The sequence below is a fragment of the Sceloporus undulatus genome, chromosome 1 (assembly GCF_019175285.1).
Source record: "Sceloporus undulatus isolate JIND9_A2432 ecotype Alabama chromosome 1, SceUnd_v1.1, whole genome shotgun sequence".
Classification (NCBI taxonomy): domain Eukaryota; kingdom Metazoa; phylum Chordata; class Lepidosauria; order Squamata; family Phrynosomatidae; genus Sceloporus; species Sceloporus undulatus.
The window spans coordinates 134,125,451-134,146,680 of NC_056522.1; the positions used below are offsets into that span (position 1 = coordinate 134,125,451).

Here is a 21,230-nt window from a genome sequence, read left to right on the forward strand (position 1 = left end):
ACCATATTTTAAGCTAAGTATCAAATCAGTAATATAGGCCCAGAACAGATGGGCCTTTGCGGTGCCCTCGTCACACGCCCCGTAACCCTTGCACGTGACGAGGGCATAACAACGACGGCGCCCTGTTTACATGAGCGCTGGCATTGTTATGTAAGTGCCATGCAACATCCGCATGCACAGCGCAGAACTTATGCAACACTGGCACTCATTACGCCACCACTGCGGCAGAAAAAGAACCTGCTTTTTGCAGGTTTTTTCCGCCGGCAGGAAGCCACGCGGTTTGCCACTGCGTTTCCCCCCGGCAGAAAACTAGGTGCAAGCAGACTGCCCTTTTGGGGCAGTCTGTACCGGGCCAAACTCATCCCTCCATATTCACTGGGCCCTTATGAAAACGGGGAAAAATCCAAATAACAAAAACATTACGTTTTCTACCTGAAAGAACACCTCTCTAGGAATCTCCAGGTCCTCCAGTGCAACTCTGTGTTAAACATCTGCCAGACGTTAACCACAGAATTGTGCTAGAGGAGCTACAAATGCCTAGTGGAGTGTTCTCTCTAGGAATCCCTAGGTCCTTCAGTGCAACTTTTAGTTAAAATTGACCACAGAGTTACGATGGAGGACCTAGAGATAACATATTAATAAAATCCATAAATAATCAAATCCACAAAACTCAAAGTCATGTGGAGGAACAAGTGTATTCATTCATCTCACATTGAAATAAGGGCCAGAATCACGTTGGGCAGTTTCAAATGTCTAACCTAGATCTTGGGTGCAAAGGGATCCTGATTCTGATGGTTTAACCCAGGATCACTCATGGAAGGGATGAGAACATCAGCCAGCTACTTCCTGATATACAGGTGAACAGACCCCTATTGACTGCAGCAGCTGCTTCCTGCTAAATGGGAATTGGGGGGTGGGGGAGAGAATTGGGATGAGATTCACTGCATAGCATGGTATCTATGGTGTTTATGTGTTCTGTACGTTCAAGTCATTTCCTAAGGTGACCTTATCATGGGTTTGTTTGGTAAGATAGGTTCAGAGCGGGTTTGCCACTGACATCTTCTGAGGCTGAGAGAGTGGGACCTGCCCAATGTCACCCAGTGGGTTTCATGGCCGGGCTGAGAATCGAACCATGGTCTCCAGAGCCATAGTCCAACACTCAAACCACTTTGTCATGCTGGCTCAACACATGTTAATCCCCAACAAGATTTCAGCTAACTTTTACATCACATACCATTCAGTTTAAAAGCCTGGGAAAAATGTTTCTTTCCAGACATATGCTGCAGACATTCATCTCTAATGCTGAAAAGGAGGAAACAGCATGGACACGCAAAGCACTGAATATGCTGAGCAGGATAATTCCTTTCATGGCCATCGTTTTCAGATGCCTGGAAGGGGTGAGGGTGGGTGAAACAAAAACAGCAGTTGTTTTCTAAAACAGTCAAGATTTGTTAAGGCATGCAGTGATCAGTTAGATGTCCAAAATTGTACTAAACACATAACTAAAGAATTTTTCAAATGTTTGCTTCAGTTATACTTAAGACATGTGCATATATTCATATGTAAGACAGAACAAGCAAAGCAAACACAGGCAATTAGATAGTTTCATTGACAGTGGTGTCTACTATCTACTATTCTACTATCATCCAAAGTCCATACTGCACCTTTACTACACAGCAAAGTAATTTTCAAAATCAAATAAAATGTAAAGGAACGTACATGAAGAGATTTGTGGTTCTTCTCATATAGTAGGCGAACTAAAAGGAACCAATGTGAAACCTAACTTTAAACATGGAAATTTAAAGAGATCTACATACAAATGGTTCCATGAAAACATTTTATATAAGGGGGGGGGGGAGGGAACACTGTATTTAGTCATATCTATCCTAAAAGCCTTGCCTTAGAGAAAAGGTGATCACTATATTCTTGAGAGGTGGGAAATCTTCTAGCACAGATTATACAAGCAAAGGCATTGGTGGGAGGTCCATGTAGTGTAATTGCTGGATCACATGGTGAATGATCAAACCTAAAAAAATAATGACAACGATGATACTTACAACAATAACAACATTAAATAACACCCTTTCCACTATGATGCAATGGCATCATGATATATAAAGTACTTTACAAAAAACTCCACAGATGTGACTGTACTAATCAGTTGCCACAAAAAGAAAAAGAAAAATCTTGTGTGGTATATTCATCTTGGCCTGAGAAGGAGCGATCAGGCAGACCCAGCTCCATCAGGGACAGCCTGAAGGAAGAGGCTCCTCCCTCTTTTAACTGTCATCTTGGCCTGAGAGGGCGCGATCAGGCAGACCCAGGAACATCAGGGACAGCCTGAAGGACGAGACTTCTCCCTCCTTTATCTGTCACCTTGTATTTTGTATTGTATTGTATTGCAATTTTTACTGTACACCGCTATGATCATTGCGGAATAGCGGTCTATAAATAAAACGTATTATTATTATTATTATATGTGTTTATGGGCAACAGCCTGTTTCACCAGGTGCTTTACTAAAGTATTATATTACACTTCTGACTACAACCAACTTTAAAAACAAAAACCACACGCACCAGCATCAACACTACCACATAGCTGGCTTTTAATGTTGTATCACACAACCTAGCTGAAATGCGGAACATGTGAATCCTGAATATACTGCCAAACTGCCAAGACCATTTTATGAAAAATTTCTACAGATCAGTGCATGACCTACTTAAGATTCCTTTTAAGACAGCATGAATCAAGTTCACATGCTCCAGTGACACAGATGATACAGAATAATTACCTTTTAAGGTGGCCCATGAGAAGATGTCCATTGTCAAATGTTCTGTTGCAGTGCATTATGGGGCATAAAATAGATTTACTATTAGACGACATTTTATCTGATTTCTGAGGTAATGGTCTTCTTCCTGAGTTTACAGTTCCTGGCTTCAGACCTTGAATATGAAAACAGAAATATGTAGTGTACAGTGTGTATACTTCAAAAAAGCAGGTAGTAAAATCACATCACAAAAAAGGAGGACTGTTGTTTTGAACAATTCTCTAAAATTTTATACCATTCTGTGATTTATTTCATGGCAATCTCTTGTAATGCACTGTAAATATAAAGATTTCTATCCTACTAAATTACTTTGTAGTAGGATGGGAAAAAAAAGATTTCTAAAGTGATCTGTATTATGCTGTTTCTTTGCTAGACACTTGGGGTGCTATAATGCACTGGCTTGTTAAACTATTTAACAATTAGGCCAGGGGTTCCCAAACTTGTATTGTTTACCATTCCTTTAGCTTTTTCAGTAATTTTTTACAGCCCCCCAGACCAAAAGAAATACCTGACGTTTCCATTTACTAAGCAATTTGGTCCAAAAAACTTAATGATTATGCATGGGGGAAATTGTTGGAGTTGAAAAAGACGTAAGCTTCTCAAGATAGCATGTTTATTATTATGTACTGTCAAGTTGGTATCTACTTATGGTGAACCTACAAATGAAGGATCTCTAAGAAAGCCTGTTGCTAACAGCCATGTCTTAGAAACTCTGGACCATGTCTTCCTTTGACTAAATCCATCTGTAATGAAGTCCTCCTCTTTTCCTACTGGTTACTGATGTTAGGCATCACATCTTTTTCCTAATAATCTAATAATGAACCTATTCTTCAAGACTGGTATATATGCCCTCTTTTCCAACCCTCAACCTCCACTATTCCCTTTCAGTTGTGTACATTTAGTTAGCTTTGTATGCTGCGAGAGAGTTTATCTAGGATGCATGTTCTATATTTCTCCCAATAAAGATTTGTGCAGTCCTCAAAACTCTCTATCAGTTATGTCCTGTTCCTGCATATGTTACCCCCTCTCACAATGCCAAGTAAAGCGTTCTCCTAACAAATGAAAGCTAGATTACAAATATTGGTGGAGGCTCTACTAATCTCATACATTTAGGGTAATAACTTCACTACCAACCCACAGAAGGCTACATATGAGGCAGGCTTATATAGTGCACACACTTACAGTTGTGTAAGATTTCTACTGCCCAACCTCACAATGACAGGCTAGAAAAAATGGCAAAAGGAAGAAGATATTTGCCTGTGCTATTTCAAGCCAAAAGAAGGTGAAAGCTAGAGATGGCAAGCAATTTTAACATGGCACCCTTTTGAAATTTTTAAGATGCCCCAGGGCACATTGGCACAGCTTTGGAAATGCTAAATTAGGCAAACCACAGCAACTACTGTCTTGGAAAGGGCCACTCAGCTATCCTACATAATGATAGTGACATCCCTAAGCCAGCCTCGAGAGGGGGAGGGGATGTTTAGTGCTGATGTCTATGATTAATAAGCTTAGAAAGTCACACTTCCTCCCACCAGCAACAAAAAGTATGTCAGCAAACAAAACAAGGAAACCTAAGATTACAGTAAGTCTCATTTATATTTTAATGTTTCTGATTTGATTTCTGTTTCTGTTATGCTTTGTCTGGTTTATTTTCAACTGTTGCTTGTCAGTACAAAAAGTAGTCTTACAAATATATCTGAAAATAAAAAAAAACCATAAAGAAACTCATCTTACATCTGGACAGTTGTAAAATTTATACCCAGAGAGAAAATCCTTCCAGCTCTGCTATCCAACTTCATTAGTTGGAGGTACTGCTCTTCATTTAAGATGTTGTGAACACTCAAGAGTGCAATAGAAATCCTAAATATTGTTCATAGACATGACAAACATATGCTGTGCCTCTGAGCTAAGCACCTCTTTAAAGAGAAGCATTTCCGTTTTCTCCAGTGATGTCTATTATTGCCCATGCTTGTTTTCTTCACACCTCTGGAAGAAAGATCAATCTGAAAGAGGAGGAAGCAGCTTCTGCTGCAGTTGCTGCCAACCTAAAGGCAAATGACTGCTGTGTCAGGTGACTGTCAAACCCCACACTAGTGGGGCCAAACATCAAACAGGTGAAGGTCACTACCATTGTGGAATACAAAGACGAGAAAGATGAAAATGGAAAACAGGCTAAGAAGGTCTGAGAAGGTATGGGCTTTAAAACCAATTCTTTGGCTTCTTTGACTTGTTATAAAGGGCAAACAAAGAGCAATGTGTCCAGGTCTGCTTCTGCATGCTGCTCTCCAATGGCACAAAGTATTGAGTGATCTGCCTCTGTATGTGTCAGTATCTGCCTCTAAGCACACCTCACTGGGCTCTAAAAGTGCTCCATAGAGGGCATTCTCTCAAAGTGTTTCTGCTTCAGAGAAGACTCAGGCTGCAACTCTATGGGGCTCCTAGGTGCTCCATGAAAGATCTGTCCCCTTTGTCAACATACCTGTGGCTGATGGGTAGGTATGGCACCATTCACAATGTATGCTTGATGGCTAGTATGAAATTCTGTTATTTAATACTGTTTTAATCTTTATTTTGTATGTATTTTATTGTACTCTCCGCCTTTTTGTATGTTGCCTTGAGTACCTGCCTGGGGATAAGACAGGATATAAATAAAAAGGATAGCTGTTAGCTGGAAGAAGAGGTTAACTAAGGAAGAACAACTACTTCTTTAGAAGGACTCTCTTCTCATTGTTTGTATGATAAAATGAATACACCAATATATTACCTGGCATTTTTAGCCACTGGTTCACACACAATCTTGCTGCTTCTGTGTCACTGTGCCCCTGGATAAATTCCAACTCTTGCAGTCCATGGGCATGTTGGGATTCCATTTTTTCCTAATAGTCCCAGTGGTCAGAACAGAAGCTGTTAGTATTTTTCCCAATGGAAATTAGTCATGCTGAATGAAAACTGCTAAATGACTAAAATCACTTGCCATGCAGTGGACTTGATCTTTAACAGTATTTCTGTTAAGTGGCATCTCAGTGATGCATTGAATAATTTTATCCTTGTTTGGGAAATCATGAAAAAGGTAATTACTCCCAGACAACATGGCCATTTTGATATCATCCCCATCAGAGAGGGGGCTTACCACATTTTTCTATGCACAATGAAATTTGGAAACTGGTAGATGACAGATGACTTGTTCTAGAAAGATAGCAAAAACTAAGATACTGGGAATATTTTCCCAATTTCCCTTCAAGAAACTCTTTTCTTTCAGTTTTATAAAGTTTGGCAACACTTTTGTGGTTGGTGTCAAAGTGTGGTCTGACACACACAACACTTTCATTACACAGAATACATAATGCTTTCCCATTGTATTCAATCACTCCAAATGACTCTATCCAGGCCTCTTGGAATGACTATCCACTATATTTGTTTATGCTTTTTTTTTTGCTGTACTTATTTTTGGTTATTCAAGACTTGGGAATCTACAAAAACACAAAATTAAAAAATAAAAATAAAAAAGCAAACCTTGATTTTGCCAGTTTATATAATAATTTATACTATCCATTGGATTTAATGGGACTTGAACATCTATAGATTTTGGTATCTACAGGGAATCCTAGAACCAAACCACAGCAGATACCAAAGGCCTACTTTAGCTGTAATTATAATAGCTGCATAATCATAGAACCATAGAGTTGGAAGAGATCGCAAGGGACATCCAGTCCAACCTCCTACCATGCAGAAAATCTAAATCAAAGCATCCCTGACAGATGGCCATCCAGCCTCTGTTTAAAGACCTCTAAGGAAGGTGACACCACTGCACTCTGAGGGAGTTTGTTCCACTGTCAAACAGCCCTTACTGTCAGGAAGTTCCTCCTAATGTTGAGTGGAATCTCTTTTCCTGTAGCTTACATCCATTGCTCCGGGTCCTAGTCTCTGGAGCAGCAGAAAACAAGCTTGCTTCCTCTTCAATGACACCCCTTCAAGTATTTAAATAGGGCTATCATATCACCTCTTAACATTCTCTTCTTCAGGCTAAACATCCCCAGCTACGTAAGTCGTTCCTCACAGGGCATGCTGCCAGACCCTTCACCATTTTAGTCGCACTCCTTTGGACACGCTCCAGTTTCTCAGAAACTGGTACTTTCATTTTAAGAACTTAAGACCTTTGCACTGGGGGTTGGGGAATGAACAAGGTGACTACACTAGCTCTATTCAAACTGGTAGCCCCAGACCCATGCAGGTCTGCACAGTTTCCTGAAAAGAAACACTTGTAGTCAAAGGAACAAAATTTCCATTCCACCACAGCAACCTGAAAAACACTGATCTACAGCTTTCTGAAAAGTAAGCCCCTAGAAGCAAACTGTTACCTTTGTAACAGTTTGATTTATTCTAATCAAACTATTGTGTTGCATCTGAGGAAGTAGATAATCTCTGAAAGCTTATGCTACCAGCTTCTTTCTTTCACTTAGGCTGGATTTGTACTGGATAAATAATCTAGTTTGACACCACTTTAACTCCCATGGATCAATGATCTGGGATTTTAGAAATTGTAGTTTGTTGTGGCACCACAGCTCTCTGACAGGGAAGGCTAAACGGTTCACAAAACTACAATTCCCAGAATTTTACAGCATTAAGCCATGGCAGTTAAAGCAGTCTCAAACTGGATTATTTCGGCAGTACAGATGCAGCCTTAGTCTCAAAAGTGCTACAAGATCCCTTTGCATACTGATATTCCAGACTAATAGGCTATGTCTTTGCAAACTATTGCTCTTCTTTCTTGCCTTTTTGTGACTCAACACCATTATGTTTTATTTCTTGCTTTGCAGCTGGATTTTAGGCCTGTCCCCCATCTTTGCCAGGAGTAAGGAACTGCTTCAATGATGAAGTTAACACTGTCATTGAAGTAATGTCCTCTTTGGGCACAAAGGCCAACATTTGGATATTTGAAACATAAAGCGTTTCAATCAGCTTCCCTTTTAAGGCCTGTACTATTTTATAAGGATAACCCCTTTCCATATTTTGGAATGCACATATATCCAATACATGCTACCGAGATATTTCTGGAGCAGGGCTGAGAATGGAAAGCCAGAGGGGCCAAAACAAAAGGTGCCCTGGAGAGCACAGGAGCTATGTGGAAATAGAAAGAAAGTGTGGTTAGAACTGGGCATACATCCTTGGCTGATGGCAGGCACAGTGACATCAGCTTTCCTGTCTCATGTGGCCCAGTCAGGCAATCAGGGTGTGCAGCGGAGAATTTCAAATGAGCAGGAAGGAAAAATGAGGAGGAAGGAGGAGGAGAAAGAACAGAAGCAGCAATGGCCGGTCGTCTCCAACAGTTCTGAAGAGCAATGTCGTTAGGGAGTAAATGCAACTCGGCCAAGTTAATACTTGCCAAATTCACCATTATGCTCTGTGCTGGGGCAACGATGTGCATGCCCACAGAGAGGGCTCTGAGTGTACCCTCTGACACGTTCACCACCACTGGCCTAGGATGTTTGTGTAACCTCTGGACCTGTTATATTTATCAGTAATTATAATGAAAATAATGATTGAGAGCAAAACCAAAAATAGTTTTACCTCAACACAGAATCAATTATATATTCCTTAACGTAGCTACTGTATATACTCATGTATAAGTCTAGAAACCTGAGTCGACTTATCTACGGGTCAATGTTACTAGTGTATCTTAACTCTTATTTAAAAGAAGGAACCATCCCCTGGTGAAAATCAGGAGTATAATATGTGAAGCACCGACCCCCTCTACTCTCTCATTCACCCAGCCTTAAGAGTAGTAAGCACAAAGAGTTGTTTGCCGGACTTTTGTATGTTCTTTGACATTGTTTTGCTTTGCCTCTTCCTTTAGATCCTTTGCTATGTGCCTCTAAATTTTACCCTTGACCTATCCACGGGTCATAGCAAAATCCTTATTTTTGGCCCTGAAACTTGCCCTCGACTTATACATGAGGTCGACTTATAGTCGAGTATATACGGTACATTTTTTTTCAAGCTCTAGTGCTTTATAGATGTAGAAGGAATGATAGAAGCAGTGCTATGTTGTGCAGCAATTTATGTGGTGCATAATACGACAATAATGAAGATGTTCACTTGCCTAGCTATTTGTGGAACAATGGAAGAGAACAAGCTGAGAGAAAAAAACTTTGTAGTGACTAACTAAAACTTGCACCTTCCCAGGCCAGATGAACGCATAGGATTATACTGAGTTGAGGAAAGCTATATTCCAAAAAAGAGTAGTACTTCGAAATGCTAATGGGATGCTGACTGCATGAAGAGCCCAAGGAAGAACTGAAAGACTCCTGCTGATTAGAAAGAGCCTAAATGCTGGAATGAACACTACCACTGCATGACTTTTTTAGAGGATCAATGAACATTACAAAATGAAATTGCCAAACACATTAAACATATGCCATTTAGTTTTAAAACCACTTTTTAAATCTACAAAATTAAAGAAAAAATATCATTCTGTAATATTTGTTCCACATGTGTATGTGGTAAATCATCATACCTTGAATGCTTTATTTTTCTCTTCTTTAAGTTGTTTCTCTACCTCTACATGACGTGCTAGGCGATCTAGAGTTGAAGCAACCTTTTCCTTCTGATAATCAATGTGATCTTTGCGTTTAACATATCCCTATGAATGAAGAGTAGTACTTCGAAATTACAAGCCAACAGAAACTGCCAGACAAACACAAAATTTGCAAGAGGGGAGGGGGGCGAGAAGAGTCCCACCTATTCATTCATTGCATACCTCTATGGGAGGTGGCAGAGGGAGAAACAGAAGGAAATAACCACCAAAACAGCAGACTATCAAATATTTAAGATATTTGTTGAACAATATCAGAACTCAGGTCTCTATTCCAATAACCAACTATTTAAGGACTCAGCTAAACTAGCTATGAAGCTTGTTTCTTTTTAAAGGCACTGCATACTTGGTTGGTTCAGACAAAGGACAAGAGCCTGATCCTATGATATAAAGATCAAGTTGCAAAAAAACTTTCACCTACTCTACTGGCCTCCATTATCTACCCTTTCCTCATCCCATTACCTGCCCAGTCATCTCACTTCAGCCTCAGAACTATGTGAAGTTTTAACCTAGCCAGATGGCAACTTTCTCTTACATCACAAATAACTGTTTATGATCTGTTGGGAGGCAGATGACACCATACTTACTTTGCTGTTAAGAGTTAGGGACTTGACAGTCAGAAGCTGCTGCTTACTTTGCTTTTATTGTATTCTAATTAGTATTATTTTTGAGATATTTTAATAATGTAATTTGTTTTAGATTGTATGCCTCTTGGCAGGTTTTTTTTCTTTTCTTTTTTGAACCCTTACTATTTAAAGCGCTGTGCAAACTTTATAGCGCTCTACAAATAAATGTTAATAATAAGAAGAAGAATGATAAAACACAAATGGAACTGGATTGTTTGATAATATACACATTTAAGAGAGAGGGTCCTGACTGAAAAACCGTCACCAGATGTACCTACAGGATCGCCTTCTCCCATACAATCTGCCCTGTACACTCAGCTCCTCTGGGAAATGTTTGCTCCAACCAGCCAGGATTAGACCGGCAACTGTTTCTCAAAGGACTTTTTCATCTGCTGCCCCGACTGTGTAATGACCTACCAGAAGAGATACAACAGCTGAAAACACGGACTGTTTTTAAAACAGCATCAAAGACATGCCTCTTCCAACAGGCCTACTAAATCAATTTGAAACCATTACTTTTTAATTGGTATATTTTAAAGAATGTATTATATGAGTGTATTTTAATGGTTTTATAGTACTGTATTTTAACTATTTTCCTTCAAGCTCTAGTGCTTTATAGATGTAAAAGGAATGATAGCAGTGCTATGTTGTGCAGCTATTTATGTGGTGCATAATACCACAATACTGAAGATGCCTAGCTATTTGTGGAACAATGGAAGAGAACAATGTTGTGCAGCCATTTATTGGTTTTATGTGTTTTTTAAATTGTGTTTTGTATTTTAATATGTTGTACCCCAACTTAAGGAGAGGTAGGAAAGAAATAAAATCTATTACTATTATTACTATTACTTACTTGTTTGAGACCTTAACAGCGTAAGATAGGGGCTCAACAGACCTCCCACCACAACCGCACACCGTGGCCCCAATCCAGCCTTTTGAGGGCACAAAAAGAAGCTGCAAAAAGCGGCTTTTTGCGCTCTCTAAAGGATGTCATAGCTCCATTGTTGTGGCTATGCGGTGCTCCTTCAGTGCTATGTCGTATGGACGCAGCGCCGGAGAAGTATCACGATGCTGTGCAGAGTAGTGCACACCATTATGGTGCCCTGGGGGCAGAGTCAGGACATGCACCATCTGGATGCGACACCTCAACTCTGCCCCCAGGCCGCCCTTAATGACCAGTCTGAAGAGCACCTTAGTATTGATTTATAAGCTCTATTTAGGGTTAAGTCTGTGGAAAGAGTGGAGCTATGTTTCTAGTGTTCATGTATGTTCCACAGATAATATTCATGTATGCATCACTATGAGCAGGAAGGTCAGAAAGGGATTGTCTGTTATGTTCAGCTGAAGATACTTCAAATCCTCCCCAAGACTGTTGACACTGTCATTCAGAATCTCTTCAAATGCTGAACTCATTACCACTTGCAGAAACGGTTTTACTCACTTTCCATGAACTGAACTCCCTTTGGAGATACTTTGACTGACTGACTGATTGACTGACTGACAGATAAACAAAGACAGCTAGGTAGCAGGACAGATTTGAAATATCACATTAACACTTGTGTCATTGTCATTTCTTCCTCCTGTAATATAGTTCTCATCAACAGAATTCAATTCAGCAATAACGGTGGATAATTTGGAGGGGATCTCATTCAGAATATCTAAGTACAGGAACCCCAAACTGCTAACTGTGTGGATTTTATTCTTAGATTTCTTAGGATCTGCAGCTACAATTTAGATACTATTTAAAGATAATGTGTAACACAGGAAGAACATATATGACTCTTTAAAACAGATGTGGTCAGTGTGAGCCATGGGAGACATTTGGCCCCACAGTGCAGACCCCAGCTCTTTCTACAGCCCTCGTGAACACCTTTACTCCTGCCTCTAAATTGACAAATCACACTCCCAGAAACCTTTGGGAGGAGGAACAATTTGTCATTTATATGTAATTCCCCTAAAACAATTTAAGGGCTTAAAAAATAAAATAAAAGAAATGACTGTTTAGTCATTCCATGTTTTTAATAAATGGTCCCCATACTCTGAAAAGTTGTTCACATCTGCTCTGCAGAATGTGTTCCCTCTATCTACCTTTATACGATATTTCTGTATTGTCTCCCAATCAGTGCATAAGGACTTCCAATCTATTCTCCAACTGTGATCAGGAAACACTTACATTAGAAGAGCTGCTACAATCTTCCTCGCCACTACTAAGGTCAATGCAGTCCAAGATAGGTCTCAATACAGTTTCCTAGGAAAGTGAACAAACATTTACCTTTAAGGCACGCCTGCAAAAATAACATGGCCTAAGAAACCCAACAAATTGTACATTCACAAACAGTCTTTAGAAATCATTCTGGTTGAATTCAAGTATTGTACTGATGAAACTGCACCATTTCCATGAACGATCCTCTCTTCTCAGAGGCTACTAATGTGCATATTTTTGACATGACAGACCGATCTATGTTCAAGCAATAATGTCCTACTTGGCTAATCCTATGGGCTTTCTTTAACAGTCTGCTTCTTTCTTTAAAAGAAGGCAGCAGGGGGATGCCATAAACTATTTAGCTCAATATGACTGGATTCCCAATCAATTAAGGAGCAAGCAGTTACTCAGTGGGGAGGAAAGTGATTGGGAATGAAGTCTATGAGAAGTACAGAAAAGGTGCAGATTAAAATAATATAAAACACCATCCAGTTGCCCTCCAGCTTGTGCTTAAAAGGCCAGATGATGCTTTACTTCTCCGCTATAGTCCCAAGAAAACTGACTGTTCCCTCAGCAAAAGAAGACAGCAGGACCTCAGAACTGCCAATTCAGTATTCTATGTTCTTACTATAATGAAAGATTACTGATCAGACACAGCTCCCCAGTATATTTATTAAATACACTAAAATAAAATTTAGGCATTAGTTTAGTTTGTATAGTCAAACACACTGCATATAAACCCATAAACAGCCTTGCAAGATGGCCACCTCCTTGTTGTCCACAGTTCATTCATCTATTTGTTTGGGACTCAGAGGATGGCAGGTTACCAATTAATTTTGCTGATGTAGTATGTTCTGTTGTGATTTTTTAAAAGTCTGCAAACACTAATTATAGATAGAGATATGCCAGTCCAGATAAATATAGAAAAAAAATTCAAGGGGAAATGACAAGCCATTGGCATGCTATAGCATCTGATCCATCCTGTTAAGCTTCCTTCTCATTTCCCACTGAACGTGTAGAGATCATGACAATTTTAGTAAGCAAGACCTGTACACCACTATCTGTTCAGTAAGCACAGATTTTCAGGCTAATGTTTGGAAGGCCATGACAAAGGACAGAATATAGAGACTGAGAAGGGGGGTTAAACAAGAGCCTAGGCAAGGCTGAGAAAAGATGTTTAAAACATTTTAGCTACTGATACACTACAGTTTAGATACTTAAAGGGCTCATAGATTGAGGAGGGAATTGACCTGATTACAAGCCCTCAGCATCAGATTCCAATGATACATCAAATATCATATGTGACTAAAATAATGCATCAACAACCATTGCCTCTGTAGCCAATGGTCCGTTCAGGGGAATTTTGTTATTGTAGTTTAGCTCAAATTGCAAGAGGAGGGCCTGTTACGACGGCCCTTGCAGAATCGTCTCCCGATATGTATACGGAGTAGACCAGGGGATTCCAATAAATAGAGCTGAGACAGACTTCTAGAATTAATAACCAATTTATTTATAAGGGGAAAAACACATACGATTCACTAGCATACCCACATACATACAAGGCTCAGGAAAAGCATAGGTTAGCATGGAATAGGATTTTAAGTATCACTGGGGTGATATGTACCAGAATGTAGACACCCTCCAGGAATCCAAATGGAATATGATGAGGATGGCATGAGGCTCAGCCATGGAATGACTGGCCAGGAGCCAGGATTCAAAGGGACATAGCTTCCCCCGAAATCCAGACTGGCCCAGTGAACAGGCAAATCTGGGAGTATTTATAGGCAAAATCTTGCTTCTGGCAAAGGTGCTTGATGGTGAGAACAAAGGTGTTTAATTACTTTCTTTTCACCTGGATGTCCCTGTCTGATTGTCTTAGTGGTCTTAAGCTGCTCGGACAACAGACCCTGGGGAGGGGGTAAGAGCCTCAGGCAAGGGAAATATTTGCTCTTCCTGGTCATATGATAATCCTCTTATGCGACTCCAGGTCTCCCACAAACTAAAATTTGCATTTTCCATAATCTTGCACATTATTGGTATCTGGCAAACCAGTTCACCAAATTCATGAGCTAACAAAAAAGAAGGGGATTAATTGCTTGGTTCATTTTTGTTAGCCTTCCCACATGTTTACTCTACAACAGTCAACCTGGAATTTTTAATCACACAGAAGAATTTGTAACAGTATCATGTATGATGCTGGCCAACTTTCACTCTCTCATGCTACCACCATATCATTATATTAATGAGCTTGCTTTTTAAAAAATACAAAGTACAAAGGAAGCTGTGAGGACCATGAAACAAATCCAGAATCCTTCTTATGGTTATATCTTTATAAGACCAGAAAAGAACATATACCCCAGGGGAAACTTTTGGGGAGAAAAGGATAGGAAGATGATTTTAAAATTACACTATCTGTATGCTGTAATGAGACATTTGGTTCTTTCTATGATATTACAATACGACATGAAGGGTACATGAATTTTAAGAAATTCACCTTTTCCCAGTTGCTTTTTAAAATAATTTTTTGTCTGAAGATGAAAATGTGCTCTCAAAAGCTTAATAATCTCTAAAGTTTACCAACATATTTACTCCTCCATGACTTGTCCCCACACATGTCAGAAGTACAGTGGTACCCCGGGATACGAATGCGCCGCCTTACGAAATTTCCGGGTTACGAAAAAAATCTATTTAAAAAAACTGTTCCGGGTTACGAATGTTTTTTTGGGTTACGAAAAAAATTTTGGTGCTTTTCGGCGCTATTTCACACCAAATCGCGGCTTTTCCCCATTAGCGCCTATGGCTTTTTCGGCTTACGAAGCCTTTCGGGTTACGAAAGCGGCGGCGGAACGAATTATTTTCGTAACCCGGGGCACCACTGTATGTCCTTATTTTCAGAATAGTCTACTTTTCTTCCAAAATGATAGGCATTCAGCCATTCAAGCATGCTGTGTGGGGAAAAGATAATTACCCTTATAAATTTTAAATGCAAGATATGTACATACACCAACAAACTCAATGTCTTCTTCACTGTCTTCCTCCTGAGAAGCAGTATTCTCGGTGTTCTTAGAAGATACAAGATACTCCATTATCTGGAAAAAAGAAAAACAATAACTTGTTTAGTTTTACTTGCACAATAATGTAGCAATTATACCCACTTTATAACCATTTTATATGATTAGTGCTATATAGTTCTCCCATACAAATGAAATAGGTTCTAGCAACATAACTTGGCCAGTTACTGTCCACCAGTAACTGCCCCATTACACTACTGCTATGAGCTCTTTGCAGTTACAGTAACACAGGGGTAGGCAACCTGCGGCCCGCATGCGGCCCAGCAAGGCCTTGGGACCAGCCCCAGCCCAGTCCTGCCACCGAAGCCTTTGGCTTATCAGGAGGAGGCGGGCAAGGGAGGGCAACTGGCAGGCAAGGGGGGCAAGTGGTGGGCAAGGGGGGCAATTGTCTATAGAAGCCTCCGAAACATGCATTTATATTAACATTTTAAAAAAAAAAATCAGCAAATTTTTTGTGTGCCCTCCATTTTTTAAAAAAAGTGTCCTCCATTTGAAAATTTCATCCTACATTTGTCCCAGTTTATTTATTTATTTAAAAATTATTATTATTATTATTATTATTATTTTTGCTTCGGCCCCCCAGTTGTCTGAGGGGCAGCAAACCGGCCCCCGGCTCAAAAAGGTTGCCTACCCCTGCAGTAACACATCAAAACTACACAGCTAACAGGGGCCTCTTATAGAAACCATGACACCAGTTCTAAATGCTACAGCTGCCAACATGTTCCAATCTGATTTCATGATGCTGGTGATTATATTTAAAACCCTTCAAGAGTCTGGGACCTTGCCCCATGAAGCAAAACCTCTCTCCACATACTGCCTAAGGATTGAGGTTTTGGGGAAGGACTCACTAATGTGGCAACACACTGTGTGAGGACATTAAAGAGGGCCTTCTCTGCTGTGGCTCCCTGGTTAGCAAACTATCTCCTCTTAAAAGAGGCCAGACTGGTGCCATTCTGGCAGAAAGTTAAAATAAATTGCCATCAAAGGCCCTGGTGCAGGGTTAAATGCCTGTACTGCAGTGACTCACTCAAAACCATAAGGTTGCGAGTTCAATACTAGCTAGGGCTCAAACTTGACTCAAGATTGCATCCTTCCAAGGTCACGAAAATGAGTACCCAGCTCGTTGGGGGCAATTAGCTTACAGTAAACCACTTAGACATTACTAGTTCAGTATGAAGCGGTATATAAATGAAGCTGTTTTTGTTTTGTTTGTTTTTATAGTCAGATGATTTTGCCTAGTTATGCACTAGTACAGAGTTTTAAACTTTTTTTTAATTTGCCTTAAATTATTTAATTTGCCTTGAGTCCTTGTATTGTGAAAAGGGCGGGATATAAGAAAATAAAATAATAATAAAATAATAATTAATTATTTAAAATGCTTTTAGACTATTTAAATTATTCCCTACTGGTTTAAAACTATCTTATCAATAACATCACTGTCTTGAGAAACAAAATGAGATATAGGTATTACAAAAACAAACAAAATAAGCATTTAAAATGCTTGATATTATACAGTTTTAGTTTTATACCTGTAACTTGTATCCTGAACACAGCAATATATGGATGTTAGGATAACAAAGTGTAAGCTACTTTATAACAATGCACAACAAATGCATTGTAGTTTTGCAAATAATGCTTCAGCGCAATAAAGAAAACACACTATAAAAATTAGATTCACTAACATCTTCACTTGCACTTGTCTGTTAGGTTGCTACTATAGAAAACTTGAACCATTACACGATTCTTTGCCCAAAGGAGCAGTAATGTTAACTGAGGGTACTGTTAAGGAGAGGTTGGATGGGCATGTTACAGGAGTGCTTCGGTCTGGCACTCCTGCTTGGCAAAGGGTGGGACTAGGTGGCCCTTGCTTTCCAACTCATGATTCTATGAATTTAGGGATTATTACCAAATAGGCCCTAAAGAGGGAAGATGTAAAATGAACCCTTTATTTAGTGCAGGTTTCTTAGTGACATAGATTATGCAAACTTTCAGGCTATATTATATTTGACATGGATGGAAGTGAATATTCCTCATTCATTCTATAAAAGTAGATTTGCACAAGGGCTCCAATACAACCAAATATTAGCTCAAACATTACCAAAGCAAGACGTGCCATTATAGTTCACTAGATCTGAATTTTAAAACATCAGGCGGAAACAGGTCACACTATGCTGACTCTGGGCAAGCTCTGCTAAGGAAGCAGAAAGTTTCAAAGAGTAGGAGCGATAAAATCAAAAAAGGAGTGCTCTGGGTAAATATGGTTGACTCTTCCTTATCTGGAATTCCAAAATATTCCAAAATCCAAAACATTTTTTACAGGTGGCTGAGACAGCAACAACCTTTGCTTTCTGATATACGCAAACTTTGTTTCGTGTACAAAATTAATTAAAATAGTGCCTATAAAATTACCTTCAGGCTTACATGTACGTGTATACAAAACATAAATGAATATCATGTTTAGACTTCAAAAACATAGCCATGCTAGCTTTTGTAGACTTGAGCCTACTTCTTCAGAAGCATGGGATTGGGTGGAAAGCCCAGAGACAGACCTATATAGCAGTCTGTGTATGGCACCATCCATAGGAATGAAAAGCTTTGTGGTGTGTTGTGATAGGTTCCAGTTTAACAATGGTCAAAGGTTGTTGGGGCAGAAGGCTGCAGGAGAAAGGATGTGGTCTGGAGTTTCCACTCTACCACATACATATGAGGAAAGAGGCTCATGTTTAGGAAAGCTCATGCTCCCACCTTCTCTCTTCAGTTAGTCTCAAAGGTGCTATGAGATTCCTTTGCAGACTGATTTTCCAGACTGCCACGGCTAGGTCTTTCAATGATCAAGTATGGTCTCCTGACACATGCATGAATTCATAAATGTTCTGAGAATAGATGTGTGTAATGGATCTTTAAACTCAAAATATACTCAAAATATATGATTTTATTAGTTCAGTTTGCAGATAATGAACAATCCAATATGTTGTTGTTGTTGTGTGCCTTCAAGTCATTTACGACTTGTGGCGACAGGATTTTGTGGGGCTGAGTGTGTGATTTACCCATGGTCACCCAGCAACTGTCCTGTCCTTTTCATATGTTATGCTAACAATCTAAGAAAGTATGCCAAGGGATCTTGTAGCACCTTTGAGACGAACTGAAAGAGAGAAATTGGCAGCATGAGCTTTTGGAGATATGAGCCTGCATCCTCTTGCATCTGAAGAAGCTGCCTCAACTCTACAAGAGGTCAAGCTATCAGCTTCTCAAGGGTGCTACAAGATCCCTTTGCACATTGATGTTTAGACTTGGGTCCCATCTCCAAGATGATGCATCATTATGTCATGATGCAAATATGTCAAACTCCAAAGAAACATCTGAAATCCACAACACTGACTGGTCCCAAGCATTTGGGAGAAAAGAGAGCCAACCTGCACATCCTTTCCTTATCTATAATAGTGTACAAAGGGTTCTTGTAGCACCTCTAAAACTAAATGAACGAGAGAAGTTGATAGCATGAACTTTCCTAGACTTGCATTTACTTCCTCAGATGCATGGGGTAGAGTAGTGGAGGGTCTGGGAACAGACCTATGTAACCCATCTGTGTATAAGAAGGTCAATTCAAATTCAAAACCTTGCATGCATTGAGAAGAAGTGGCAAGTACAGTTTTAACTATGGCCACCTCATCTCCAATACATCATCATTAACAACACTGTGTTTATTTATATCCCACCTTCCTCCCAGTACAGGGACTCAAGGCAGCTTACAAATCTAAAACAGTCCAAGTTAAACCACTATAAATATGCAAAATACAAGGTTTTTAATTTGAGTTGACATTCACACACACAAATGGCTTATATACTGTAGGTTTGTCTCTGGGTTCTCCCCTCCAAACATGCATCAGAGGAAGCCTACAAAAGCTCATGGTACCAACTTCTCACTTTCCATGAGGTTCAAAGGTGCTGCAAGATCCCTTTGCATACTCATTTTCCAGGCTAACATGGCTATGCCTTTGAAAATTAGGAGTCCTTGCTCCAAAAAAGCAATCTGATGTATCTAAGGAAGCAGACTGAAGTCTACCAAAGCTCCAGCTACCAACAAGGATCAAAGATGCTACAACATCTCTTTGCTGACTGATTTTCCATACTAACATGGCTATGCCTTTGAATATTAGAAGTCCTTGCTTCCAAAAAGCATCTGTGGAAGCAGACTCAAGGCTACCAAAGATCATGCTACCACTTCTCCCTTCCAGTGAGGCTCACAGGTGCTGTAAGATCCCCTTGCACACTGATTTTCCAGACTAACATGGCTACTCTTTTGAATATTCAGAGTCCTTGCTCCAAAAAAGCATCTACTGTAGATGGATGGACGAAGTAGACCAAGCCTACCAAAGCTTATGCTGCCAACTTCCTTCTTTCAGTGAGTCTCAAAGGTGCTAAGAAATTTGCAGGCTGGATTTCCAGAGTTAACTGCCTTTGAATATCAGGAATGTACGACCTCCAAAAAATCATCTGGCGTAGATGCAACTGAGAAAACAGTCTCAAAGTCTGCCAAAGCTCCTCTCTCATCCAGTGAGTCTCTGAGGTCCAAAACACACTGCAGAATAAATCCCAGTTTGAGACCGCTTTAACTATCCTGGCTCAATGGTAGGGGATTTGTAGTTTATTGTGGCACCAGAGCTCTTTCTGACAGAAAAGGATAAATGCCTCACAAAACTACACTTCCCAGAATCCCCCAGCATTTGAGCCTCACTGGGAGAGAGAGAAGCTGGGAGCATAAGCTTTTGGTAGACTTCAGTCTACTTCCTTAGATGCATCAGATCGCTCTATTTTATATATACACACTTTGATCATAATCTTGACTGTTTCACTGATATTTTATTGTAGTAAGATTGGGAGGGAGAGAATAATAATAATTATTATTATTATTATTATTTGCATTCTGCTTTTTCACAAAGGAATCAAAGCAGATTCCAACAGTATAAATAAAACCTCAAACAATTAAAAATTACATTAAAAAAACCCCCAAACCCCAACCCTCCCCCAATCATGAAAACAGTGATCAACCCATAAAAAGAAATAATAATAATAACAATAATAGATTACTTATATGAATGGGATGCATTTCAATTGGTACGTTGCATTTTATATTGTGTTTCTATCCTGCGGGAGAGGCGGCATATAAGAAAAAACATTATTATTATTATTATTATTATGAGCTCTGGTGCCAGGCTAAGCCAGAGTCCCTTAGCACTGATGCTGGGGAGTTAAAGGGGGCTCACATGGGATCATTTCTGCAGAGTGTGTTCTGGGGCCAAAGGTGCTGCAGCACTGCCTTACCTCTCAGGATGCTCAGGGGAACTAAAGAAACAAGGAAGGGACGTTGCTGTGATGGCCTCAAGGGCTGTAGAATCCTGGGAAAGGTGTCTCCAACCCTAAGAGGAGCAAGAGAGGAAGACAAATAAACATGGGAGCAAGGGGCCCAAGAGAAGCCCACGCCTTTCCCCAGCCAGGCTCCCTTCTTGCCTTAAGCGCAGCCCCAGCCTCCAAGGCCCAGCCCTCCACCAGCTAAGCCCTGCCACGTGACCACCGTCCCACGCGACCGCCTCCCTCCCTTTCCCGCGCGCGCCCTTTCCTCTGCTTCCCAACCTCGCCCAAGGCCTGCCGGGAAGTGTAGTTTAACGGCCCTCTTTTGACCTATGCGCTTTCCCAAACTGAGCTGACAGGAGGGGAAAAAGAGACCCACTGTTCCATGCTATGTGACCCTATCTATACTTACAGGGGACAGCAGGCTCTGGGTTGAGCGTTGGTGGATCACCACGACTCCTACAGGGGCCAGGGTTAGGTCCCACTCAGCAGCAGCAAGGCCATGAAAACCCTGGTTACCTTTGGAACTTTCCCGCCCTTTTTGGGGAGAAAAAAGGCAGA

At 40.2% G+C, this 21,230-nt stretch overlaps 1 protein-coding gene across 6 annotated transcripts in view; it reads right to left on the minus strand.

The window, feature by feature from the left end:
- The window catches only part of ZNF451 (zinc finger protein 451), a 35,340-nt gene extending 14,144 nt beyond the window's left edge, over positions 1-21,196 (minus strand). Inside the window, exons 1-9 of one of the 6 annotated variants that reach the window (XM_042442917.1) lie at positions 21,082-21,196; positions 20,643-20,737; positions 15,252-15,338; positions 12,220-12,294; positions 9,343-9,468; positions 5,593-5,704; positions 2,793-2,943; positions 1,900-2,026; positions 1,235-1,388 (exon numbers count right to left, since the gene is read on the minus strand). In XM_042442917.1, the coding sequence (XP_042298851.1) occupies positions 1,235-1,388; positions 1,900-2,026; positions 2,793-2,943; positions 5,593-5,704; positions 9,343-9,468; positions 12,220-12,294; positions 15,252-15,335 (829 nt within the window). In that variant the 5' untranslated portion in view covers positions 15,336-15,338; positions 20,643-20,737; positions 21,082-21,196. Of the gene's footprint in view, positions 1-1,234; positions 1,389-1,899; positions 2,027-2,792; positions 2,944-5,307; positions 5,455-5,592; positions 5,705-9,342; positions 9,469-10,320; positions 10,460-12,219; positions 12,295-15,251; positions 15,339-20,642; positions 20,829-21,081 lie in introns of those variants that run through there. The other 5 variants (XM_042442926.1, XM_042442936.1, XM_042442944.1 and 2 more) reach the window with 5 other exon arrangements.
- Between the last annotated feature and the right edge of the window lie 34 nt (positions 21,197-21,230).